Genomic DNA, 25,875 nt, shown 5'->3' on the forward strand with positions numbered 1-25,875 from the left:
GTGTGTATAGAACATAATGAAATCAATCGTTTTCTGTATGTATTATCATTGACTGCTGTTTGACAGTACAGTAGAACACTGGTCACTGCATAGTGTGAATTATCGCAGAGGCATTCAAGGTAGAGAAGGGTATTTACTGGGGTCTAGCTGACAAATGTTTCTGTTTTGTCAGTACACAATCCTCTTGTAGATGTATGGAGGAGCAGAAGTATGGTACATTATAGAGATTGCTGTAGAAGAACCAGTGTCCTCTTGCTGCACAATATGACCAAAATATCAGTATTGGGTCGACTTTCCCTTTATTTTAAATACAGCATAGCAGTGACATATTGACATGATTTTTTCAGTTTACTAGAGCGATGAAAAAAATTGCAAGCCCATGTAAATTGTCTTTCTTGAATATATACCTTTAGATAATAATCAAATTACATCTATAGTAAACAAAGTATAAAACGTTAAACTGTTAGTATATTAACTTTTGTAATAAATATCATTTTACTTCTTTCAGAGCTACAATAGTCCATAGATTTCTGATTAAAGCAACAATTGAAGAAAGGATGCAAGCAATGTTAAAAGCAGTGGACAGGAGGTATTTCTAATATTTTTCTTTTTTGCAATCACAATTGCATATTTTGGTACTGCCATCCATATCTTGACTTCACCAATTAGAGAACCATTGACCTGGAACAAGCAACTGCATATCAGGACATGTGATAGGCTGATGCTTATTCTAAGTCAGTGGCTCTCTAGGTTGTGAAGCAGGTTATGACAGAGCACAGCCCCAGAGCTTGCATCAAGTCAGCAATAGCAGCTCCTGTACTGATCGGTTCCCTGATTAATATACAGTACTGTGCAAATGTTTTAGGTATTTTAGGTTTTAGGTATCCAGGATTTTTCCAGGTGAGGATAGAATAATGAAAATTTTTTTTATTTATCAACCTACAAATTGTATAAACAGAAAAAAAAATCTAATATTCGGTGTGCCCACCCTTTGCCTATCAATCCCCCTAGTTACATTTGCACCAACTAAAATTGTTGATACATTTTGAATTTAATAGTGATTGTTAGTGAAATTTTGTTAAAGTCTTAGTACACAGACACGATTAGATTATGACTTGGCAACTAAACCTAATGAGAGATAGTGAATTAATTTCTTGCAAATAGCAATTGACATAGTTCAGGTGCTGTAATGTTCAAACATAACGTTCAAAAATACATAATTGGACCAAATTAAAAAATAGCACTAGCTCTTTTTATTGCCAGCATTTTTACACAGCTGTCAACAAAATATTACATCATAACATACATAACATAACAGTATCTCACAAGTATGTACACCCTTCACATTTTTGTAAATCTTTTATTACATTTTTTCATTTGACAACATTGAAGAAATTACACTTTGCTACAATGTAATGTAGTGAGTGTACAGCTTGTATAACAGTCTAGATATGCTGTCCCCTCAGAATAACTCAACGCACAGCCATTAATATCCAAACCGCTGACAACAAAAGTGAGTACATCCCTAAGCGAAAATGTCTAAATTGGGCCCAATTAGCCATTTCCGTCATGTAGGAGTGGCAGAGGGCTCCATTGGCAACCTGTGAAGCTCTGGTGAACTCCATGCCCAAGAGTGTTAAGGCAGTGCTGGAAAATAATGGTGGCTACACAAAATATTGACACATTGTTCCCAATTTGGACATTTTCTCTTAGGGGTGTACTCACTTTTGTTGCCAGTAGTTTAAACATTAATGGCTGTGAGTTATACTAGTTACACTACTTTACATTGTAGTAGTGTCATTTCTTCAGTGTTGTCACATGAAAAGATATGATAAAATATTTACAATAATGTGAGGGGTGTACTCACTTTTGTGAGCTATTGTATATTACACTGCTGTTGACCTAGCTGGTGAATGTAATATTTCTGACATAAAGAGTATGCATGTCCAGCTCAGGCATCAGTTTACTACAACACTACAGTTTTTCCTTCTCTAAGGCTGGGTTCACATTGCAGCGGTTACGAGAACCGGATGTGATTCGCACCGCACTGCAGTGCAAATCACATCCGATCTCTGTGCGATGCGAGTTCAGCCATACAGATAGTATGGCTGAATTCGCATCGCACATGGCCCAAACTCGCACAGGACCCTTTTTTATGGTCCGCAGCAGAATCGGATCGCATGGGTGTTCACACCATGCGATCCAATTCCTGTCCGAGTTTGCAGATCGCACTGCGATATGCGAACTGATCTGGGGGTGTCATTAACATTTCACTGACACTCCCAGCAGTTCGCATAGGGCAGTGGGAACTGCCCCTGGGAGGTATGCGATGTGGGAACCCGCCGCGGATTCGCGGCGTTCCCACATCGCTGTAATGTGAACCTAGCCTTAATGCTAGGTATAGGATAAACACTGACTGCACTACAGCTTCTACTTCTGATAGCATGGAGATGTCAGCCACATGCTTGCTTTACTACTTAATCAAGCTAGGCATTTCATCCTAGTTGGGTGCATAATGGGCCCTCATTATGTACAGTAGGAAAGCAATATGTTAGTTTAGGTAAATTAATCACAGAAACTTTTTAGTACCAAAACATAAAGTCATGAAAAATGAAGCAGGTTTTGAATTAAATGGTCTAGCTCATTTAAGTTTCAGAGGTTTTAAAGTGGATGTAAACCCGATTCATGAAATTTGACCTGCCACATATATCTGTAGTGTTTACTTATCTCTCTCCAAAGCACGGAGTCCCATGTCTTTCTGCTCTTTCATTCCTCTGTTATCAGCATTATAACTTCTGACAAGTTCTCTGAGACTGGAGATAAAACCAGCCAGAAATTTGTGTCGGGGTAGGTGCTATAAATAGATTAGTAGAGAGCTTGTCTTGTCACAGCACAGCTCTGAAAGTATCTGCGTTATGTGGAGTGGGGTGTGTGCCTTTCCTCAAATCAGCTGTCACAGTGTAAGCCAAGACTACACTCCTACTGCTGAATGAGGAAGTAAAAATTCTAACACGGTGTAAGAATTCTAAAGAATATAGCAAGCTGAAGACAGCAGATATGCATGTAAAACTTATGTAGGCAGATTTGTTTAATCTCTGTGTATCGTCTGAGGCTGTTCACTTCACTGGCTATAGGAGAGGGTTTACATCCACTTTAAGGTGAAAGTAAATACTGTAGGTAATGAGGAAAAAATAATACCACTATGCACTGTTTAATGTGACTGCTAGTATTTCCACTAGCCTTCTAACCACCCATTCTTTGTTTCTTGTTTCAGTCACACAAGTACATCCATGAAGCAGTCGGAAGCTTCTGTCCTGACTGTAGCTGATCTTGCAGACCTGTTTACTGAAGAGAGAGAACTTGAGTAATGGTTAATTTGTGGACACACTGATATGCCCTCAAAGGCACTTTCCAATGAGACTGTATCTTTCTTATAGTTTCTTTAGAATGCACACGGGACCACTGGTGATGAAATTATTAGGTATATGACAGACAGGTGTATTTTATTCTCTACAGATTCCTGTTTAATGTGTTTGTACTGGTTAAAAAAAAAAAAAAAAAGTGTAAAAAACAAAACAATAACTTTTCATCTTCTAGCAATATTTTCAATTTTACAGGACTTATTTGTACCTCTAGTCTATAACTTTTAACATAATTCTTCAACACTGATGCTGCTCTATGTTCCCTGATAGCATATGGTAAATTAGTTGAAGACCACTGGTGCCATGTGGAATGATCATCATATCTAATCAACCGATCTTGGCTTTCCAAAACGAAGATCATTATAATAACAGTTAAACCAATCTGCAACAAGTCTCAGACCATGAGTTTAAAACTGAGCAAACCCCTTCTCTATTTTGCATTTTAGCAGAATTATGGGATCTGTTCCCATCCCTTTCACCCACTGTGCGTCCACCATCATTGGAAGTGTAGCTGGTATGTGCTTTTGAACAGGAATAGTTGACTTATTGACAAGAATTTTCTGATGGACAACTTTTCTACAAGCGTATAAATAAAAATCAATCTGTGTCTGGCTAGCTTTACAACATTGCATCTCCACGACAGGAAGTAAAGGGAAATGTCCCCAGTAGGACACAAACATAAAAAGTAGCTTAGTAGGAGATTTAAGTCTTCCTTCATCCAAAACGATAAAAAAAAAAAAATAGCTATACATGCACTTTAAATCTTCTGGAGGACCCCTCTGTAAGTGCTTAACTCTGTTTTTAGTTGTTTGGCCTCAGTTCTATTAACCACTTACAGACCGGACCATTTTGCTGGCTTAAGACCAGACCACTTTTTGCGATTCGGCACTGCGTCGCTTTAACTGACAATTGCGCGGTCATGCAACGTGGCTTCCAAACAAAATTGACGTTCTTTTTTTTCCCACAAATAGAGCTTTCTTTTGGTGGTATTTGATCACCCCTGCGCTTTTTATTTTTTGCGCTATAAACAAAAATAGAGCGACAATTTGAAAAAAAACGCATTATTTTTTACTTTTTTGTTATAATAAATATCCCCCAAAAAATATATAAAAAAATATTTTTTTTCCCTCAGTTTAGGTTGATACGTATTCTACATATTTTTGGTAAAAAAATTGCAATAAGCGATGATTGATTGGTTTGCACAAAAGTTATAGTGTTTACAAAATAGGGGATAGTTTTATGGCATTTTTATTAATAATTTTTTTTTTTTACTAGTAATGGCGGCGATCAGTGATTTTTATTGTGACTGCGACACATTTTTGGGACCATTGTCATTCATACAGCAATCACTGCTATACAAATGCAGTGATTCCTGTGTAAATGACACTGGCAGTGAAGGGGTTAACCAGTGGGGGCAGTGTAGGGGTTAAGTGTTCCTAGGGGAGTGTTACTAACTGTTGGGGGCTGGGCTTTCTTTTAGTGAACACTGATCTCTGCTCCAACCACATGGATGGATGTTCAGACGATCGCGGGTATGCCTGCGGCGATCGAGTCCACGGGACCCGCGACCGGAATCATGGGGTCCCGACCGGCACGTGAGCGCACCGGCGGCGGCGCGCTCGCAATGACAGGATGGCATTTAAGATTGGATGTACCTGTACGCCAATATGCCTGCCCGTGCCATTCTGCCAACGTACATCGGCGTGCACTGGTCGGGAAGTGGTTAAGCAAATCTTACTGTAAACCCACCTTTAAGTGTGCTTCACAAGAATAAACCAAATGGTACCTGAAAAGTGTAGCCTTAGATAGATAAATATCAATAAATGGGACAGCTGTGCCTTAGGCACATCAAAATGGATCAATCATTCCAGTGCACACCTACAAAATTACATCAAGTTTGGAGGAAAAAAAAAACATTATAATGCAAAGCATACGCCATTATGGCTTTGAACCATTTAAAATGACATGTCAAAGATAATTTGCAACAGATTTTTTTAGCAAGTTGCAAAATTTGTTACACCCTTTTATGGACATGACTTATAAAATATAGGGGTCATCAAATATGTCACCAGAATGGGTCTCATAAATTGTGAATATTACATGTATTCTGTTGTCCAGAATTCGTACAGTACCTTGTTTTCACCCTTCCCTAAGAGAAATACAGCAGCTATTCTTCCCTTTCAGAACCTGTAACCTGTATTACAAGTAAAAATAAAAATACCATTTACTGAGAGTCCATTAATGCTAAACAATATCTGCACTTCAAGTGTATTATTTTTTATGTTTGGAATTAAATTGTGTTATTTGTATTCAATATTTTGTTTAAGTGACTCTTACTTAAAGATAAATTCCAGTCGTGGCATTTTTTTTTTTATGTGTCCGTTTTCCTTCTCCTAAGATCTCCCCTTGTTCTTTTGTTTCAGATCTACTGAGTACCTCATAGTCTGCTTTTAAACTTTGCATTCATCACTATGGTGCCATGTCACTTCTGGGTAACACTACTCCCTCTTCCTGACTGCCAGGCACTATGGTAATATTAAAAAAGGAAAGGAGGGCATACCGACCTTGTGCATTACCAAAGAAAATTTTAATAAAGCTAAAACAGCAGTGATTTTACTCACATACAAACGTGGTATACAAGCTTAACAACGCAACAGGAATAGCGAGCAGTGTATCTATCTATGGTCTGCAACTGGAACCGAAGATCTTGGAGGACCAGACTTTATTGCAGGGTGGCTTACGTGTTTAGCTCTGAGGAAAAGGGTCCTCCCTCAAAACTCATGTTTACATAGGCAGGTCCCCATTCTGCCTCTCTGTGGAGCGATCAAGTCCGCTGAAAGTGAGTGTGCTCTCGCAGCCACAGTATCTATTGCATGAAGTGATGTACAGGTATGTCGTTTTGCCCAATAGAGCCGACCTGCTGCAGTGTATTGTGGCCGATCGGCAAGTGGTTAAAAAAAATCACAGCACTTAATGCATGACCTTTTACCATGCATATATAAATCGTGCTTACACCTCAGCTTTAACAGCCAAAAAAAAACCTCCGAAAGCTGCATCCATATAGCCTAAAGGCTTTCAATCCTCCCAGTTTGCCTAAATGCTAGGTTTTTCTGATTGGGTAGAGCTTAGGTATTTCCTGGTAAAAGCTGGAGCTCCCCCATCCACCTTACACACATTCATGTTGGCCACTGTATGTATGGGGTTGGGAGGCAGCCAGTATATGATAGTGCCAGGAAGTGTTGGCACTTTGCCCATCCAGCAAGGCCCAGCATTTTAGCTGAGGGGGCATTAACAGCTGCTAAAGGTAGATGCCTGTTTTTTTTTTTTTTTTGTTTGAGTTCAACTGCAGCTAAAATTATTACTCAATTTCAATAGCATGTGATGTTCTTGATATTCTTGCTGAGGACATTCCCACCACTACCTTTTCTACATGACATCTAATGCATGTACAGGAAGGAAAGGTAAATCTCTCTAATGAGACACAAAGCAAAAAAAAAAGAATGTAGGTTGTCACAAGTTCTAGTCACACTTCCCACTATTCTAGAACAATTTCTTTTATTGCTGTCTGTAGAGATTTCTTCTCCATTCCTGTCTAAACACACTTTATATTTTTTTCCATTAGTCTTTTGAAGAGACTGGTGAGCAGAATCTTTAGATCGGGGTATCGATCTGGTGGTCCTCCAGCTGTTGCAGAACTACAATTCCCATGAGGCATTGCAAGGCTGACAGTTACAAGCATGACTCCCATAGGCAGAGGCATGATGGGACTTGTAGTTCCTCAACAGCTAGAGAGCTGCAAGTTTTGAGACCCCTGCTTTAGATGAATGTTTAATGCTGGTCCAGCAACAGTGCTAAGCTGTAGCAAGCCATTCAAACCTCGTTCCAACACGGCACCATCTGAATGTGTACAAGGGCAGGCTTCAATACTTTGAAGCTTGGGTAATAACGGCAAGGCTTTTTCTTCAGCCCTGGGAACCATCAATAACTCCTTAAATCTCTTTTGTGAAACAAATGTGTGTGGGTGTTTGTTCTCTCAAAGACCCTCAGCAATGTTGATGAGCAGCAGGTCAAAAGGTATTGTTTCTGGAGGGCGCTCCCACTATAGCTTGTGCTTCACAGAACAACGGACCAGCCTGCATGGAATGCCTCCTTTGGAGTATATGGCAGCAAACGCAGAGGGAGATCTCTGCGGCTTAGCAAATGAATCTATAGTTTTGGGGTTGAGCTTACCAGTTGATTTTGCTTGAACTCCACTGGCTGAGCTTGTAGAAGGAGAAGCTTACAGTTATGTGGTTTTACTTCTCTTGACCTGTGGTTCTGAATGAACTTCGAGAAGACGCAGAAATTGCAGTAAGGAGCAATCTCCCAAACGGGGAGATAGAGGGTGATTAAAAAGTCAAGGGTTCCAATCCTGCATAAAATTTTGGTAAGGTGTGAATGAGCCTGGTTCTCCAATGCCCAAGCATCCAACATGCTTTCCACAACTGAACCTTTATGGAATATTCCATACAAGAGGATTTAGTTTGTATAGATCTCCATAAACAGAAATTTGATGCATATAGGTGTTATTTCTTCCCAATTAGATCAATTACTTTTTTCTGATTAATTTGTATACCAATACGTTTTTTAATTGTTTTATTTAACCACTTCAATACCAGGCACCTTACACCCTTCCTGCCCAGGCCAATTTTCAGCTTTCAACTCTGTCACTTTTTTAAATGATAATTGCTTGGTCATGCTACACTGTACCCAAACAATTTTTTTTATCATTTTATTCCCACAAATAGAGCTTTCTTTTGGTGGTATTTGTCCACCTCTATGTTTTATTTTTGCTAAACAAATAAAAAAAAGACCTAAAATTTTGAAGCAAAAAATATTTATTTGCTTCTGCTATAAAATGTGGTAAATAAGTATGTTTTCTCCTTCACTGATGGGCACTGATGAGGCTGCACTGACGGGCAATGATAAGGCAGCACTGACGGGCATTGATGAGGTGGCACTGATAGGCGGCATTGATAGGCGACACTGATGGGCACTCATATGTGGCACTGATGGGTACTAATAGGCGACACTGATGAGCACTGAAAGGCTGCACTGATGGGTACTTATTGGTGGCACTGATGGGCATCCCTGATGGCACTGGCAGGCATTGCTGATGGGCACCGGCTGGCACCCCTGGTGGTCCAGGGTGGCATACCTGGTGGTCTTGGGCGGGCATCAGCGGGGGGCTGCGCTGATAATCAGCGCAGCCATTCCCCCCCCCCCCCCCCCCCGTTGTCAGGAGAGCAGCTGATGAGCTCTCCTCTACTCGTGTCTGTCACGAGTGAGGAAAAGCCAATAAACAGCTTTTCCTGTTTACGCTGTGATTGGACACAGCTGATCACATGGTAAAGAGTCTCTGTCAAGGCTCTTTACTGCGATCGGTGTTGCAATGTGTTGGCTGTTAGGTTTTTGTTTCTTAAAGCAGAGTTGCTTTAAGGCTGCACTGATGGGTACTTATTGGTGGCACTGATCATCCCTGATGGCACTGGCAGGCAATGCTGATGGGCACCAACTGGCATCCCTGGTGGTCCAGGGTGGCATACCTGGTGGTCATCCATGATCAGCAACCCTGGTGGTACTGGCGGCATCCCTGGTGGTCTTGGGCGGGCATCAGCGGGGGGCTGCGCTGATAATCAGCGCAGCCATCCCCACCCCGTTGTCAGGAGAGCAGCTGATGAGCTCTCCTCTACTCGTGTCTGTCAGACACGAGTGAGGAAAAGCCGATAAACAGCTTTTCCTGTTTACGCTGTGATTGGACACAGCTGATCACATGGTAAAGAGCCTCTGTCAAGGCTCTTTACTGAGATCGGTGTTGCAATGTGTTGGCTGTTATATTGAAAGGCGTCATATGACGTCCGGCCGTCATTTTGCTATAGGCCGAGCGGGAAGTGGTTAAACTTTGTGTTCTGTTAGATGCATGTTTTTTTTTTTTTTCTTGTTATATAAAATCATTCTTCTGTTTTCCTAATGAAATTTCTACTACTACTACTACTCTACTACTACATTCCTTATCTTGTACACAGGATTTTCTAGTGATATGTATTAATACACAACTCCAGCCCAAACTGGTTTCTTTTTTTTGTTTTCCATAGGTCGGACATATAATAAGCAATAAAAACCTTAAAAAAAAAAAAATTATTATGTGGGTTTTTGTATTCCCATCAGCTCCAGTTCTCAAAACATTCAAACTAATTTCTGCTTGAATAGGTTTTTGTTTCTTAAAGCAGAGTTGCAACCAAAAGGGGAAGCTGCGCTTATCTGCCTCCTCCCCCCCCCCCATCTGGTGCCATATTTGGCACCTTTCGGGGGCGGGGGGGTACCTGTGTCCCCACTTCCGAGAGACCTCACCGTCAATCAGTGGCTCCCAGTATAGTGAACTCCTCTGTTTTTTAACATTCATTTTTGCAGAAGTACCACTTTGCTTTTCTTCCATTTCCAGCCTTATACTGTTTGGCTAGTTGACCTTTGTTCAAGATACAGTAAGTGTTCAAAATGGAATGTGTTAAGGGCCAACAAGTGATGGATCCAAAGTTCAATGTGGAGCCTCTTTTTCACTTAAAGGACCCCACAATCACAAGTTGAGAGACATGTCTTCTTGATCACTTTAGTCAAAAACAAAATATAAATAATTATGCTATCCATCTTGTATTTGATACTGAGGTAAGCCATTGGGTTCACAGGGCATTGTTTATTCCAATTCCAAAAGGACACAAATTATTTGCAAAACACTTGATTTATCTCCGTTCACTAAGGGGAAAGTAATACTGGGAGTATGCTATAGGTCCCCTAACCAGAGGGAGGAGGTAGAGGTGGACCTCCTATCACAATCTGGATTAGCAGCAAGATTCGGAAGTGTCATTATAATGGCGGATTTTAATTATCCAGACATAGACTGGGTGGAAGAAACTGCGCATTCATCTAAGGCTTGCCAGTTCCTAAATGTCTTGCAGGGGCAATTTAGGAAACAGCGATCACATGTCAATTCATTTTAGTATAAATCACACAAATAGGAAACATAAGGGGAACACAAAGACACTAGATTTCAAAAGACTCAACTTCCCTAAACTACAATCCTCACTAGAAGATAATAATTAGGATACAATCTTAGGAACAAAGAACACAGAGGAAAAATGGGTATACTTTAAGAGCATATTAAATAAGGGCATTAGCCAGTGCATCCCAGTGGGAAATACATAAGCCACCCAGGACTTTTATTAGTTTTTTTTAACTCCAATGTAAAAATGCATATAAAAGCAAAGGAGAAGGCCTTCAAACCAATCTATTAACCTTCTATGAGGAAGTGAGCTGCCATCTAGATAGAGGGTAGTGATAAATGAAGAGTACTCAGAATGGTCCAGGGTGGAAAGTGGGGTCCCCCAGGGTTCTGTCCTAGGACTAATCCTATTTAATATATTCATAAACGACCTGGAGGATGGAATAAACAGCTCAATCTCTGTATTTGCAGACAATACTAAGCTAAGCAGGGCATTAACTTATCCACAGGATGTGGAAACCTTGCAAGAAGATCTGAACAAATTAATGGGGTGGGCAACTACATGGCAAATGAGGTTTAATGTAGAAAAATGTAAAATAATGCATTTGGGTGGCAAAAATATGAATGCAATTTACTCGGGGGAGAACCTCTGGGGGAATCTAGGATGGAAAATTACCTGAGGGTCCTAGTAGATGACAGGCTCAGCAATGGCATGCAATGCCAACCTGCTGCAAACAGAATATTGGCATGCATTAAAAGGATTAACTCCAGAGATAAAACAATAATTCTCCCACTCTACAAGACTCTGGTTCTGCCGCACCTGGAGTATGCTGTCCAGTTCTGGGCACCAGTCCTCAGGAAGCATGTGCCGGAATGGGAGAGAGTCCAAAGAAGAGCAACAAAATGAATAAAGGAACTGGAGGACCTTAGTTATGAGGAAAGGTTACAAGCACTGAACTTGTTCTCTCTGGAGAGGAGATGCTTGAGAGGGGATATGATTTCAGTGTACAAATACCATACTGGTGACCCCACAATAGTGATAAAACTTTTTCCGCAAAAGGGAATTTAATAAGACATGCAGTCATTCACTAAGACTAGAAGAAAATCGGTTTAACCTTAAACTGCGTAGAGGGTTCTTTACTGTAAGAGCGGTTAGGATACGGTTTCAGAGGGGAGCATTGATCATTTAAAAAACTATTAGATAAGCACCTGAACAACTACAACATACAGGGATATACAATGTAATACTGACATAAAAGCACACACATAGGTTGGACTTGATGGACTTTTTTCAACCTTGCCTACTATGTAACTATGTTATCAAAAGCAGGAAGCCCCTTTGCATTCCAGTCTCTTAAATAGGCTTGTCATAACATATTGCACTCTTACCCCTCCAATCATTCTCATAATTCAGATTAGAGCACCAAGAAGTACTTCCCACTGGCTGAGTTGCAAATTAGGTATTATCTCCACTTCCTTTGATTAATTAAATTCTGACGGCCTTGGAGACATCTAGTGTTCAAATTAGCTAATTACACCATACATTATCTACTGTGATCTGTTATGCTAACTATATATTACCTTAATTTCTGATAATAATGAAAATAAAAATGTACTTTCATATTTCACATTATATATCACTTTTAGTTCATTTTTAGTTTATTTTCTGTTATATCATTATTTTTATTTTTTATTATTATTTTCATTTTTATTTTCATTTTCAATTTTATTTTAAGTTTATTTTTGTTATCATCATTATTATTTTCACAATTTAAACAATTTATATTATATTATACTTGGCACATTTACTATATAACAAATATAAAGTGATCAGCGCAACTATGATGGGCTAAATTTAAAATAGGTGAGTGAATGCCACTAAAATAGACTGCAGTGTGAAAAGGGGATAAGTTCCTCTATGAACTGTGAAGGTGTCACAACGACTTGTGCAATGAGTAAAATGGAGCTACTTATGTTAATATGTAAAAAAAAATCACATAATCACATATACATACAATAACAATACTCAGCAAACAAAACAAACAAAAAATATATATATAGAACTGCTATTTTGCACATTATTGCTTTTTGCACAGGATTGATTGCAAAAAGAAAATGCGTGCAAAAATGTGATTCCGTGCAAAGGATATATATTTTTTGTTTTTGTTTGCCGAGTATTGTTATTGTATGTATATGTGATTTTTTACATATTACCATAACTAGCTCCATTTTACTCATTGCACAAGTCGTTGTGACACCTTCACTTATACATATACTCCCCTTTTCACACTGCAGTCTATTTTAGGGCATTCACTCACCTATTTTAAATTTAGCCCATCATAGTTGCGCTGATCACTTTATATTTGTTATCACTTTAGTGCATTGTATACACTATAGATTGAGCAGCAATTACCTATCCATATTCTATTTATACACGTAGATAGCGAGAGGGACATTCATTATTTATTATACATTTAATATATAGTTTATATAGCAGATCACAGTAGATAATGTATTGTGTAATTAGCTCATTTGAACACAAGATTTCTCCACCAAGGCCATCTGAATTTAATTCATCAATGTAAGTGGAGATAATACTTAATTTGCAACTCAACCAGTGGGAAGTACTTCCTGGTGCTCTAATCTGAATCATGAGAATGATTGGAAGGGGAAGAGTGCAATATGTTATGCCAAGCTTATTTAAGAGACTGCAATGCAAGTGAGCTTCCTGCTTTTGATAGCATTGCACCTTGATGAAACGTGTCAAGCTGATCCTCCCACACATCGCTTACAGCCCGGAGAGTGGAACGCATGCTATGCAATGATACAGCATCCACATCTTGCATAAGAGTAGAGCTGATGGTCTACCTGGGGATGTCCAGTTCTGCCATACTGACAGCTTTAGTTTTATGTATGCTGCTGTTTTATAAATAAATCACCCATGGATTTTACTCTGAGGAGCTTCTTATTTGTATATATCGCCTTCTGCGCATTCTTTTGTTCCTGGAGCCTTGGAGTCACCACTGGAGGTTATCCAATGCAGAGGGAACTACCAGAGGATATCACATTGGAAAGTGGTCCCTATTAACGACCCACAAGCACAGAAGATTTCTCTTGCTGTATGGTGAAGACCAACATATTTGGTGAGTGTGGATCATTAACTACTCCCAGGAGGTGGATGTATTGACACCTATGGGACACGGAGCACAATAGCACTTTTTTCCAGCAAGAAAAGATTCCATTTGCACTAATATCACTAATGCACTTTATTTAATCATACAGTCACTGTATTGATAGATGTTTATTCACTTTTGGAATTGCCATATTATATCTGTGTCATAATTCACATTTGACAAATGATTATCCACTTCTGATATTGCATAATTATTTCCTTGTCCTAACATTTAGATGTTATACCTATGAGCAGTTCTGTAGGAAAGTAATAAGGTATAATCATTGACATCATATAGTATATAGTTAACTGCTTAAGGACCGCCTCACTCCGATATACGCCGGCAGAATGGCACGGCTGGGCACAATCACATTCCTGTATGTGATTCTTTAAGTGCCCAGCCGTGGGTCGGGAGCGCACCACTAGCGGCGCGCACCCGACCTGGTCCTGAGCTCCGTGACCGTGGCTGCGGGACCAGCGGACCCAATCGCCGCTGGTGTCCCACGATTGGGTCACAGAGCTAAAGAACAAGGAGAGGTAAGTGTAAACAAACATTTCCCCGTGCTTCCTACTGTGGCTGTCACCGATCGTCTGTTCCCTTTTATAGTGAAAGACGATCAGTGATGTCACATGCCAGGCCACGCCCCCTACAATAAAAAAACATAACGTCACACAAAACCCCTACACTGCCCCCTAGTGGTTAACGCCTTCACTGCCAGTGTCATTTACACAGGAATCAGTGCATTTAACCACTTCAGCCCCGGACCATTTTGCTGGCCAAAGACCAGACCACTTTTTGTGATTCGGCACTGTGTCGCTTTAACTGACAATTGCGCGGTCATGCGACGTGGCTCCCAAACAAAATTGACGTCCTTTTTTTCCCACAAATAGAGCTTTCTTTTGATGGTATTTGATCACCCCTGCGGTTTTTATTTTTTGCGCTATAAACAAAAATGCGTCGCTTTAACTGACAATTGCACGGTAGTTCGACGTGGCTCCCAAACAAAATTAGGGTCCTTTTTTTCCCACAAATAGAGATTTCTTTTGGTGGTACTTGATCACCTCTGCAGTTTTTATTTTTTGCATTATAAACAAAAATAGGCGACAATTTTGAAAAAAATGCATTATTTTTTACTTTTTGTTATAATAAATATCCCCCAAAAATATATAAAAAAAACTTTTTTTCCCCTCAGTTTAGACCGATACGTATTCTTCTACATATTTTTGGTAAAAAAAATTGCAATAAGCAATTATTGATTGGTTTGCGCAAAAGTTATAGCGTTTACAATATAAGGGACCCGCGACCGGACTCACGGGGGTCCCGAGCAGCACGCGAGGGCAGCACGCTCACGATGGCAGGGCGGCAATAAAGATTGGATGTACCTGTACGCCAATATGCCTGCCCGTCCCATTCTATTCTATCCCCTATTTTGTAAACGCTATAACTTTTGCGCAAACCAATCAATAATCGCTTATTGCGATTTTTTTTTTACCAAAAATATGTAGAAGAATATGTATCGGCCTAAACTGAGGAAAAAAAAATGTTTTTTTAATATATTTTTGGGGAATGTTTATTATAGAAAAAAATATTGCATTTTTTTTCAAAATTGTCGCTCTATTTTTGTTTATAGCGCAAAAAATAAAAACTGCAGGGGTGATCAAATACCACCAAAAGAAATCTCTATTTGTGGGAAAAAAAGGACCGCAATTTTGTTTGGGAGCCACATCGAACTACCGTTCAATTGTCAGCTAAAGCGACGCAGTGCCGAATCGCAAAAGGGGGCCTGGTCCTTTGGCTGCAAATTGGTCCGGGGCTTAAGTGGTTAAGGTAGAGCATAGGAAAGTAATAAGGTATAATCACTGACATCATATAGTATATAATTAAGGTAGAGCAGGCGCTGTCTAAGCCCCTGTACACACGGTCGGAGATTTCCACAACCAAATCCGTCGGATTTTGTCCATCGGATCTTGTCCGAAACTGTTGCATACACATGGTCGGACAAAGTTGGCGAAAAATCTTTCAGAACGTGATGACGTATTTTCGTTACGATGGGACTACATTCAGGCTAGTAGCCAATAGCTTTGATGTAGGAATTTGATCTGAGCATGCGTGGCACTTGGTCCGATCAAAATTCTCTACACATGATCGGAGTATGTCCGATCGGCCCAGTTGGTCGGGAAATATTTCCAACATGTTGGAAAATTGGGTCCGACGGAATCAGTCCGATGCATACCACACACAGTCGGATTATCCGACAACGCGGTCCGATAGGACACATTCCGACGGATTCTCCGACCGTGTGTACAAGGGCTAACACACATTCCATATAATTTGCCCTCTAGTGGGGATAATATCGGACAGCAGTGGCTCATATATTCCCATTTCTTCAAGTCGCAAGTTTTTTCAGTTTTTATGTTATGGTATATTTTACTGTTGTTTATTCCAATTCCAAGAGGACACAAATTATTTGCAAAACACTTGATTTCTCTCCATTCACAGAAGTCACTCAGTATATTAATGTATCTAGACATAGTGGTATTAACCTAAAAACAAACATTATATTGCAGCTTGCATAAGTCTTGTTTTTAAGGTTTTCTTTCTTTTATTTCACATGGTGATCTTGCTAGTTAGGCTGGCCATACAGTATACAATTTTCTCGTACAACTTTCCTTTAGATTTATCAAAACCTTATAATAGGAGGCCAAACCTAAACACTTTCAATTTGTATGCAATCAGGCAAGCCCTTGTAATACATAGTTTAAGGTAAATCTAAACAAAATTGAATTAGAAAATTGTATGGTGTATGGCCAGCTTAAGTCTGCTGTTGTTCTCTTTCAATAAATGTTTACAGAAAAGTTTTAAAGAATACAGTGTGTGACTACAATTGGATATACAGATAGGAGTATAATATTGATGACTTGCAAGTCGGTAGCAGTCGTACTAGAGATGAGCCCAATGTTCGAGTCGAACGCAAGTTCACAGATTTTAAAACATTATGGGGCGTTTTAGTCAAAAATGTAAAAACAATGGTGTTGGGGTCCCCCCCACAAAATCCATACCAGGCCCTTATCAGAGCATGCAATCTGGCATACTGCAGGTAAAGGGGGGAGGAAAGAGTGCCCCCCTCCTGAACCATACCAGGCCACATGCCCTCAACATGGAGAGGGTTCTTTGGGGTCCCCCCCCAAAACAGAGCCTCTTCCCCACAACCCTTGCCCGGTGGTGGCGGGGGGCTTATCTGAATCTGGAAGCCCCCTATAACAAGAAGGCCCGCAGATCCCAGCCCCCCCTATGTGAATGGGTATTGGGTACATTATACCCCTACACCAGGGATATGCAATTAGTGGACCTCCAGCTGTTGCAAAACTACAAGTCTCATCATGCCTCTCCCTCTGGGTGTCATGCTTATGGCTCTCAGAATCTTGCTATGCCTCATGGCACTTGTTGTTCTGCAACAGCTGGAGGTCCGCTAATTGCATAACTCTGCCCTACACATTCACCATAAAAAAGGAAAAATTGAAAAATTGACAGGAGACAGCTTTGGACAATTCCTTTAGTAAAAAAAAAAAAGTGTCCTGTGATGTTCATCTTCAATCAAAGCACAGACGACCCGAGAAAAAAAAACTTAAACAGGTGACACCACCCTCTCTGCTGTCACCTGACGTCACATGATGTCAGAAGGGGCAGGGTCACCCGGTTACGTCACCGAGTGATTTTGGGGCGCCCCCACGCCATTTTATTTTGGTGTGGGGTTCCCCTTAAAATACATACCAGACCTAAAGGGCCTGGTATGGATTTTTTTTTTTGGGGGGGGGGGCCACCATGCCATTTTTTTTTACATTTTGTTGCAGGATTCCCTTTAATATTCATACCAGACCCAAAGGGCCTGGTAATGGACGAGGGGGGGAACCCCATCGTGTTTTGCAATGATTTTTTTTTTTTTTTACCGGGATCCAACAATTCATTATAGCTGCGAGCAGTTTCAAATGCCATTTTTTCCTTTAGAAATTTTATTAGGCAGACTAAAGAGACCCCCCAGGCACGATATTTAAAGGAATATTTCCTTTTTATTGTTTCACTTTAAACATTATTAAAATCACTGCTCCTGAAAAAACTGCAGTTTTTAAAACTTTTTTTGCATTGATACATGTCCCCTGGGGCAGTACCCAGGCCCCCAAACACTTTAACGTTGTTCTCATATATTTTTTGCCTGTTCGCATGTTCTGCTGCGAACCAAACCGGGGGCTGTTCGGCTCATCCGTAAGTCGTACAGCAATTTGAGAAATGAAAGCAAATGACAAACATTAAGCATGTCAAACAGTACATTAGTAATGCTGGTCATACCCGGGTTGAATTTCTAAAGAACTTTCTTTTAAAAATCTGAAAATTTGTGTGTTTTGTGATTCGATGATGCCACCATTGATTTAGAAATTTGACCAACCAAACCTTCAATTTTACCACCAAAGAATTTTCATGTCTGCGAATCTTTCTTTCCGGGAATTTTCCTTTCTTGCACATGTGCATTTCTTTTTCGATTACATTTCACGCACGATTCTTCCATCAATGATTAGAAAATCATTTGTTTTTTCAAAAAATGTCCAACATGTCCGATTATTAAAATTTGATGGCCGCACGAAAATTTGCCATTGATGCAGCCCACTAATGGTGCGAAATTCGTACAAAAAATTCTTAGATAAGATTTTCGAAAGAAAATTCGACTCATGTATGGCCAGCATAAGCCAAACTATCAAACCATCCAATGGCTGGTGTCATAACGAATCACATGTGCAGCACCATAGCAGTTGAAGATTAAACAGAGGCAAAGATGGCAGCTTCCTTTGCTGAAAATGATAGGGGAGTTTACTTCCACTTTAAATGTTATTTCAACGGGTTGTCAAATTGTAAGCTGAAAACTTGCCACGCTATACTATATATTGTTTTCCCCAAGCCTTTTCTGTTTTTTTTTTTCCTTGTACCAACACTAGGTGTCACTCTTGAAGATACCATCAAACAGGCCAAATGTTTTCTATGACAGTTAAAAAATACAGAATGAAACAATTCATTGTGACGCTGAATGTGAAGTTTATTTAGTAACTTGTGTTATTTGTCACCTTCAATGCATTGATTGTTCAACTAAATTGAAGGATAGGAGACTATACCTCAAATCTCAAAAACCCTGAATCTGTTAATCCTTTAAACATGGCTAAACACATGACTAATTCACACTGATTTAATGGCAGTGTAACACTTCCCTGCCATCTAGCTTGGTTTTCTATGGTGCAAAAAAGGTAGTCAGCACAGGATCAGTGGTCCGCATCCAGTGCCAGAATAACTGAGCTACTGTGCACATGCATGGGAGTTAAGTCCTCTGCCACTGGCCAATCCAGGCGGGCGAAGAAGCCAAGGAGAAGTTACTGGCACCGGCGAAGGATCAAGTGGAAGTAATTGCAGACTTCAGCTCTGCTTTAAATGGCCCCCCTCCCCCCAGACAATATGGTGCCCTGACTTCAATTCTAGCACAGCCACCAGGCAGCACTGAGACAGATTGCACATGGATGCCTGGATCCATTAGACAGCATTGTCGGTCGGGGGGGGGGGGGGTGTTAAATGTATTAGCAGATTTAAAACCACTAACGAATTCATGCCAAACTCCAGCTCGCACTGTTATCCGTTATAGCAAAGAGTTTTTTTTTTTTCTTCTTATTGGGAAAAAAGTTTTGCAAGAATAAGTAAGAGCTGATAATTTTATTCACCACTGCCAGTGTTAAGTGGTTGGTCTCATCTATGTAAACTGATACATTCTGCTGGAGAGTTTGTGCTGTGAAAATTAATAGACTTTCTGGATGGATTACCGGATGAAAATAGAAGAAAGCCTCAAAAAGGAAAGTAATGCAGCCATCACATTTAAAAGATAAGTTTAACTATGGGAATATGTTACATGCGCCACCCATTTTTAGGGTGGAACATGCAACATGATTCTAATGCTGCAGCCGCTGCCTGATCTCCCCCTCCCTATGACAGCAATATGGGGAGAAGTTCCCTCTACTAGCTGTCAGTTTTTTTTAAATCAGCGAGGCTGTGCAGGGCTCTGCCCACACAGCCACGTCATTTATTCTCATAGTTCTGTGAATGAATGAACTACAAGTACCGACATCCTTTGTGGATGTCAGCTTGTAGTTTTCAGTAACCACAGGGCACGTTGTTTTAATTAAGTGGAATTACACCAAGTTCGACCGTCAAGAACACGGTGGCGTACAACACGTACGACGGGACTAGAAAAAGGAAGTTTAATAGCCAGTAGCCAATAGCCTTTGTCTCATACTTGCTTCAGAGCATGCGTCGTTTTTGGTCCATCGGAACAGCATACAGACAAACGGTTTCCTGATAGGAATTGGTTCAGTCAGAAATATTTAGAACATGTTCTATTTCTAGGTCCGTCAGAATTTTCAACGTAAAAAGTCCAATGGGGGCATGCACACGATCAGAATATACGATGAAAAGCCCTCGTCTGAGTTTTTTTCTGTCAGACATTCCGCTCGTGTGTACGCGGCATTACACCTATGAGAGGCGCAGGTGCTTCCCTACAACCTGAACCAACAGCAAGGAGATTAAGAGTGGAAGAGAGCACAATGAAGGAGAACTTAAATCTGTATATACCAGCATTTAAGGCATGGTGCCATGTTATTTACAAAGGTTAACCTATCACCTCATGGCCAGTGGTGTATTTTGGTTTTGTGCTGCCCTAGGCAAGACTAGAATCGGGCACACCGCCCCCGCTTGTTCACAGCTGCGACTTCCTCATGAGACAGTGAGACATGATTTGTCCAAGTGGCATATATGGAATTACTGCCCATGATCGGATGTTGTGTGGGATGATTGTTTGCGTGCAGGCGGAACTGACACGTGTCACCCTTGCACGCAAGCATGGGAGGATGAGGGCATTTTAAATCTTTTTTTTTGTTTTTTTTTTATAAAAACACATTTTTTCCTTACTTTTACACTGTTGCTTTAATTTTTTTTAATCACTTTTATTGCTTTCACAAGGAATGTAAGCATCCTTGTGACAGCAATAGGCATGTGACAGGTATTAATTATAGAGAGATCTGGGGTCTATAAGACCCCAAATCCCTCCTCTGCACTTAAATACATTCAAAACACCAAGATCTGTGTTTTTGAATGCTTTAGAGTTCTAAAAACTGACGCCAATGGTTTTCACGTGCCCTGTACACACGGTCGGAAATTCAGACGGAAAATGTCCGATTGTGTGTGGGCTCTATTGGACTTTTTCCGTCAGAAATTCAGACGAAAAAAATTTGAGAGCAGGATCTTGAATTCTCCGACAAAAAAATTTGATCTGACTTTTTCCGATCGTTTGTAGAGAATGTAGATGGACAAAGTGCCACGCATGCTCAGATCAAATTACGAGACCAAAGCTATTGGCTACTAGCCTCTACTTAGTCCCGCCATACGCAACAAACATCACCACGTTCCGAACGATCGGATTTTCTGATAACTTTGTCCGACCGTGTGTATGCAACACAAGTTTCGGACAAAATCCGTTGGAAAAAATCAGACGGATTTTGTGGTCAGAATATCCGACCGTGTGTACAAGGCATTATGAACAGTCAAAGCCAATTTTGGCTCTGCTTGACTGTCCAGCCAGCCGGCAGATGCCCCAGCTGGTCGCTCGGGTCTCTTGGTGGGGTGTAAGAGCCCAGGAGAGCTGCGGAAGGTGGCAGCTCTCCCGCTGCTTGTAATAGCAAATCAATCGGCTAGTAAGCTGTTCCGCTATTACAAGTGAGCCGGCTCTATACTGGGGTGATGCCTGCAGCTGCATTAATTTTCTTTTTTTAGGCTTTATTTCTTCTATTTTCACCTGGTGATCCAACCAGTAAGTCTGTTATTTTTCAAAAGAACAAGTTCTCCAGCAGAATGTATCAGTTATAGAGATGAGACAAACCATTTAACACTGTGCTTACAATGATCATCTTTTATTTATTTATGGAAAACCTTTATCCCCAAAGGAGAAAAAACTGCTGTAATTGCTTATAAAGTAATAGCTAGCGTTTGGCTTTAGGTTCTTGTCCAAATGTGCCCTCTGCTCTGTGCTCCTTTATCCAGAGTGGGGGCATTCTAAGCCCTTGTACACACGGTCGGACATTCCGACAACAAAATCCGTTGCATTTTGTCCGAAACTTGTGTTGCATACACAAAGTTGTCGGAAAATCCGATCATACGTAACGTGATGACGTTATTTCGTTACGACGGGACTACATTCAGGCTAGTAGCCAATAGCTTTGGTCTAGGAATTTGATCTGAGCATGCGTGGCACTTTGTCTGATCGGAATTCTCTACACACAAAGTCCGATCGGATCACGTTGTCGGAAACTTTTATAGCCCAGCTCTAAAATTTTGTCAGACGGAAACAGTCCGATGGAGCCCACACACAGTCAGATTATCCAACAACACGGTCCGATCGGACATTTTCCGTTGGAATGTCCAACCGTGTGTACACGGGTTAATAGAGGAGCTGTGTTACTGACCTAGTGAAAACAGATTTAAAAATCTAAGAAAAGATAACTGATGCAGCCACAACATCTACATTGATAAGCTTCAATATTTCACATTTTGGATTTGGGTTTAATACCGCTTTAAAGGATGGCAGTTGTAGAAGACAAGGCTAGAGAGTTTACTTTTGATTCACACCTCTGTCTAGTAGGTGGCAGTAAATTTACCATAAAAGCTGGTTTGTCAACTGCCATTAAACAACATAAGAAGATGAAGAGTCAGGAAAATGACATTACACACTCTGCCAGCAATATTTACATTCCGATACTTCAGAGATTTAATCGAGTCCGGCAATGACCTGGCAATCAGAACAAAATTCGAGCACTGTCTGGTCAATGTTGTTGAGTTCCCAAGTATGAAAGATGAAGACCTAATTGATTTTCTATTGCAATGCACCTCTGATGTAATCTATGGCTGTGAAATGTTCAGTACTCTGCTGGGGAAAAACGATTGTGTGAAAAGATGAATGGAGCCCTTGTAGACAAGTAGGGAAAAGTTCACGGCTGTGAAAGTTCATGTCAGCGAGAGCTACTCCATGTTTTTCTAGTTCCATAATTTCCTAGTTTTGTTTTGCCTTCACCATACTATGTCTTTTCTTGCATAGGAATCATTTCCTTTTGTTTAGGGTTCCTCCATTCTTGCGTGAGAAGAACAGTTTAAAGTTGTACTTCTCTCATGCTATTAAAAGGTGACTCAGTGAGACAAAGCATATGAGTAGTTTCAGATAACCCAAACAGTGTTTCACTTAGGGTAAAACTGCTGAGAAAGCAAGAATGTCAATTCTATCGCCATTATTTGCACAGCCAGTTTATATTTTTCTTCATTGCTTTTAAGTACAGCGAAATCTGTCATAATGTGCACAGAAAAAAAAAACACCTAGAATTAGTTTATTAATTAAATATTAAACAAAAATTAAGTATTAGAAAAGTTTGAGGATAAACTGACATCACGCATTCGCTTCGATCTGCTTACAAATAAGGCAGTCAGGGATGGCTTTCATCTGGACCAGACTCTTATCCTAGATGTTTAACAAAATGCAAGGAGATGGGAAAGAGGGATTATAACAGTGTCAAAAAACTTGTGAATTAGAACAAATACACAAAAAATATATATTTTTATACATACAAAAAAGACATACAAAAAATACACAGGTGCATTAATAATCGCAGAGCAAAATAATGTAACATACAAAGGGTAGATTACAGGCGATAAATCCCTACATGTTGTGCCAAACAGTGGCTTGTTCAGGGGATATGATGTTACTGACCTGTACAAGTATGTTAGCTCTCTGAAAAACACACAGAATTACATCTTAATGTGCATCTTAACATCTTAAATCTGATTTGTAAAGAACATAATTAAAAAAGGTCTGGAAGCATGACATGGCTTAACTGCTTGCTGACCGCCTCACGCCGATATAAATACATCGGCAGAAGGGCTCGTACAGGCAGAATCACGTACCTGTACGTTGCCCTTTAAGAGGCAGCCAGCAGGCGCGCGCCTGCGGCAAGCTACGTGAGTCGGGTCGCAGGACCCGCAGACTTGATCACTGTGGGGATACCCACGATCGCCTCACTGGGAGGAAGAACGGGGAGATGCTAATGTATACAAGCAACTCCCCATTCTGCCTAGTTAACGTGTCACTGATCTCTGCTTCCTGTGATCAGAGCAGAGATCGGTGATGTGTCACACACAGCCACGCCCCCCACAGTTAGAAACACACCCCTGGACACACTTAACCCAGGCAATGCTACCTAGTGGTTAACCCCTTCACTGCCAGTGTCATTTACACAGGAATCAGTGCTTTTGTATGGCACTGATTGCTGTATAAATGACAATGGTCCCAAAAATGTGTCAAAAATGTCCGAAGTGTCTGCCATAATGTCGCAGTCACGGTAAAAATCGCTGATCACTGCCATTTTAAAAAATATATATTAATAAAAATGCCATAAAATTATTCCCCATTTTGTAAACGCTAGAACTTTTACGCAAACCAATCAATAATCGCTTATTGCGATATTTTTTTACCAAAAATATGTAGAAGAATACGTATCGGCCTAAACTGGGGAAAAAAATATATATTTATATATTTTTGGGGGATATTTATTATAGCAAAATGTAAAAAATAATGCATTTTTTTCAAAATTGATGCTCTTTTTTTTGTTTATAGCGCAAAAAATAAAAACCGCAGGGGTGATCAAATACCACCAAAAGAAAGCTCTATTTGTGGGAAAAAAAAGACGTCAATTTTGTTTGGGAGCCAATTGTCAGTTAAAGCGACGCAGTGACGAATCGCAAAAAGTGCTCTGGTCAAGAAAAGGGTAAATTTTTCTGGGGCTGAAATGGTTAAAGAGCTCCCCATGACTGGTAACTTCACACTCCCCAATACATACCCAAACACCCCCAAAGGTGAGATATGGCACCCGGTCGCCCCCAGAGACCCAGCAACAAAGACCTAACATGATAGAGAGAAGTTGTATCAGTATCTTACAAAGCAACAAGAATTGGGATAATACATATCCCAATAAGGGCTAACATAGCCTCAATATTCACAGTTATGTAATATAAAATCAATTTGATTACAGGGGTGCCAATAGTACCGGTAATAACCAAGATGGCAATTATAAAAGTAGTAGTGGGTCTTTCATCTTTAAATATCGATGAACTGAAACAAAGGAAAGAAAGCAAGAAAAAAAATATTGTGTTAAAAAACACAAGTAAGAAATGAAAACCAATTGGTGAATTATAAAGTTGAATACAAATGCCATGAAAGCCAGAGCAAATAACCCATAGCTCTCACCCAAATGGTCTAGATCAGGGGCCTCAAACTGGCGGCTCTCCAGCTGTTGCAAATCTACAAGTCCCATCATGCCTCTGCCTGTGGGAGTTATGCTTATAACTGTCAGCCTTGCAATGCCTCATGGGACTTGTAGTTTCGCAGCAGCTGGAGGGCCACCAGTTTGAGACCCCTGGTCTAGATGCAATATCATATATCAAAGTGTAATAATCAACTTTCTTGACCTTGAAATTAATATAGACAATCATGGAATGCTTTATTCTACTTTATATCGAAAACCATCCTCCGGTAAACATATTTCTTCATGCCAGCAGTGCGCATCCAAAGCCCCTGCTGCATAGCATTCCTTATAGTCAGTACTTGAGAACCAAAAGAAATTGTACATTAGAGGCAGATTTTCAGAAAGCATCATGTGATGAGATTGAAAGACCGTGTGTACAGTCATTCTCTTTTTTTAAAAAAAAGCTTATAATAAAGTAACAAAACTAAATAGGAAGGATCTTATTTTTTCAACCAAGGTAATTAATGACCAACAACCCGTCCGTCTCATTACTCGATATTCTAGACAGCATGCTTAGGTCAGGGATGCTTTGAACAAATTTTGGGCATTACTAACTGCGGACTGCATGATCAGTATATATATCAAGCTGTATCCCGATATAACTATTCAACGAGCCCCCTCTATGCGGGATCGCTAATAACCCTCCATCATTCACCAAAAAAGTCAGAGCTATGCACTAATGTTGACACCTTCCCATGTGGGAGATGTGATGTTTGTACTTTCATTTCTAGTTCTAGGGAGGTTTCTCTTCCTAATGTCCTCACCCATATCATCAAACATAGAGTAACATACAAAACAGTTGGGATCGTTTATCTGGC

At 40.2% G+C, this 25,875-nt stretch overlaps 1 protein-coding gene and 1 pseudogene across 3 annotated transcripts in view; one reads left to right on the top strand and one right to left on the bottom strand.

Annotated features, from left to right (window-relative positions):
- The window catches only part of SHPRH (SNF2 histone linker PHD RING helicase), a 158,463-nt gene extending 148,894 nt beyond the window's left edge, over positions 1-9,569 (top strand). For 2 of the 3 annotated variants that reach the window (XM_077486351.1, XM_077486352.1), the window contains exons 29-30: positions 509-589; positions 3,275-5,736. In XM_077486351.1, the coding sequence (XP_077342477.1) occupies positions 509-589; positions 3,275-3,368 (175 nt within the window). In that variant the 3' untranslated portion in view covers positions 3,369-5,736. Of the gene's footprint in view, positions 1-508; positions 590-3,274; positions 5,737-5,845 lie in introns of those variants that run through there. The other variant, XR_013276661.1, reaches the window with a different exon arrangement.
- On the bottom strand, positions 7,201-13,349 carry LOC143986690 (PACRG-like protein pseudogene; annotated as a pseudogene).
- Positions 13,350-25,875: the final 12,526 nt, after the last annotated feature.

This window comes from Lithobates pipiens, unplaced genomic scaffold (assembly GCF_037356315.1).
Source record: "Lithobates pipiens isolate NorthernLeopardFrog02 unplaced genomic scaffold, aLitPip1_a1.2 Scaffold_18, whole genome shotgun sequence".
NCBI classification, from domain to species: Eukaryota; Metazoa; Chordata; class Amphibia; order Anura; family Ranidae; genus Lithobates; species Lithobates pipiens.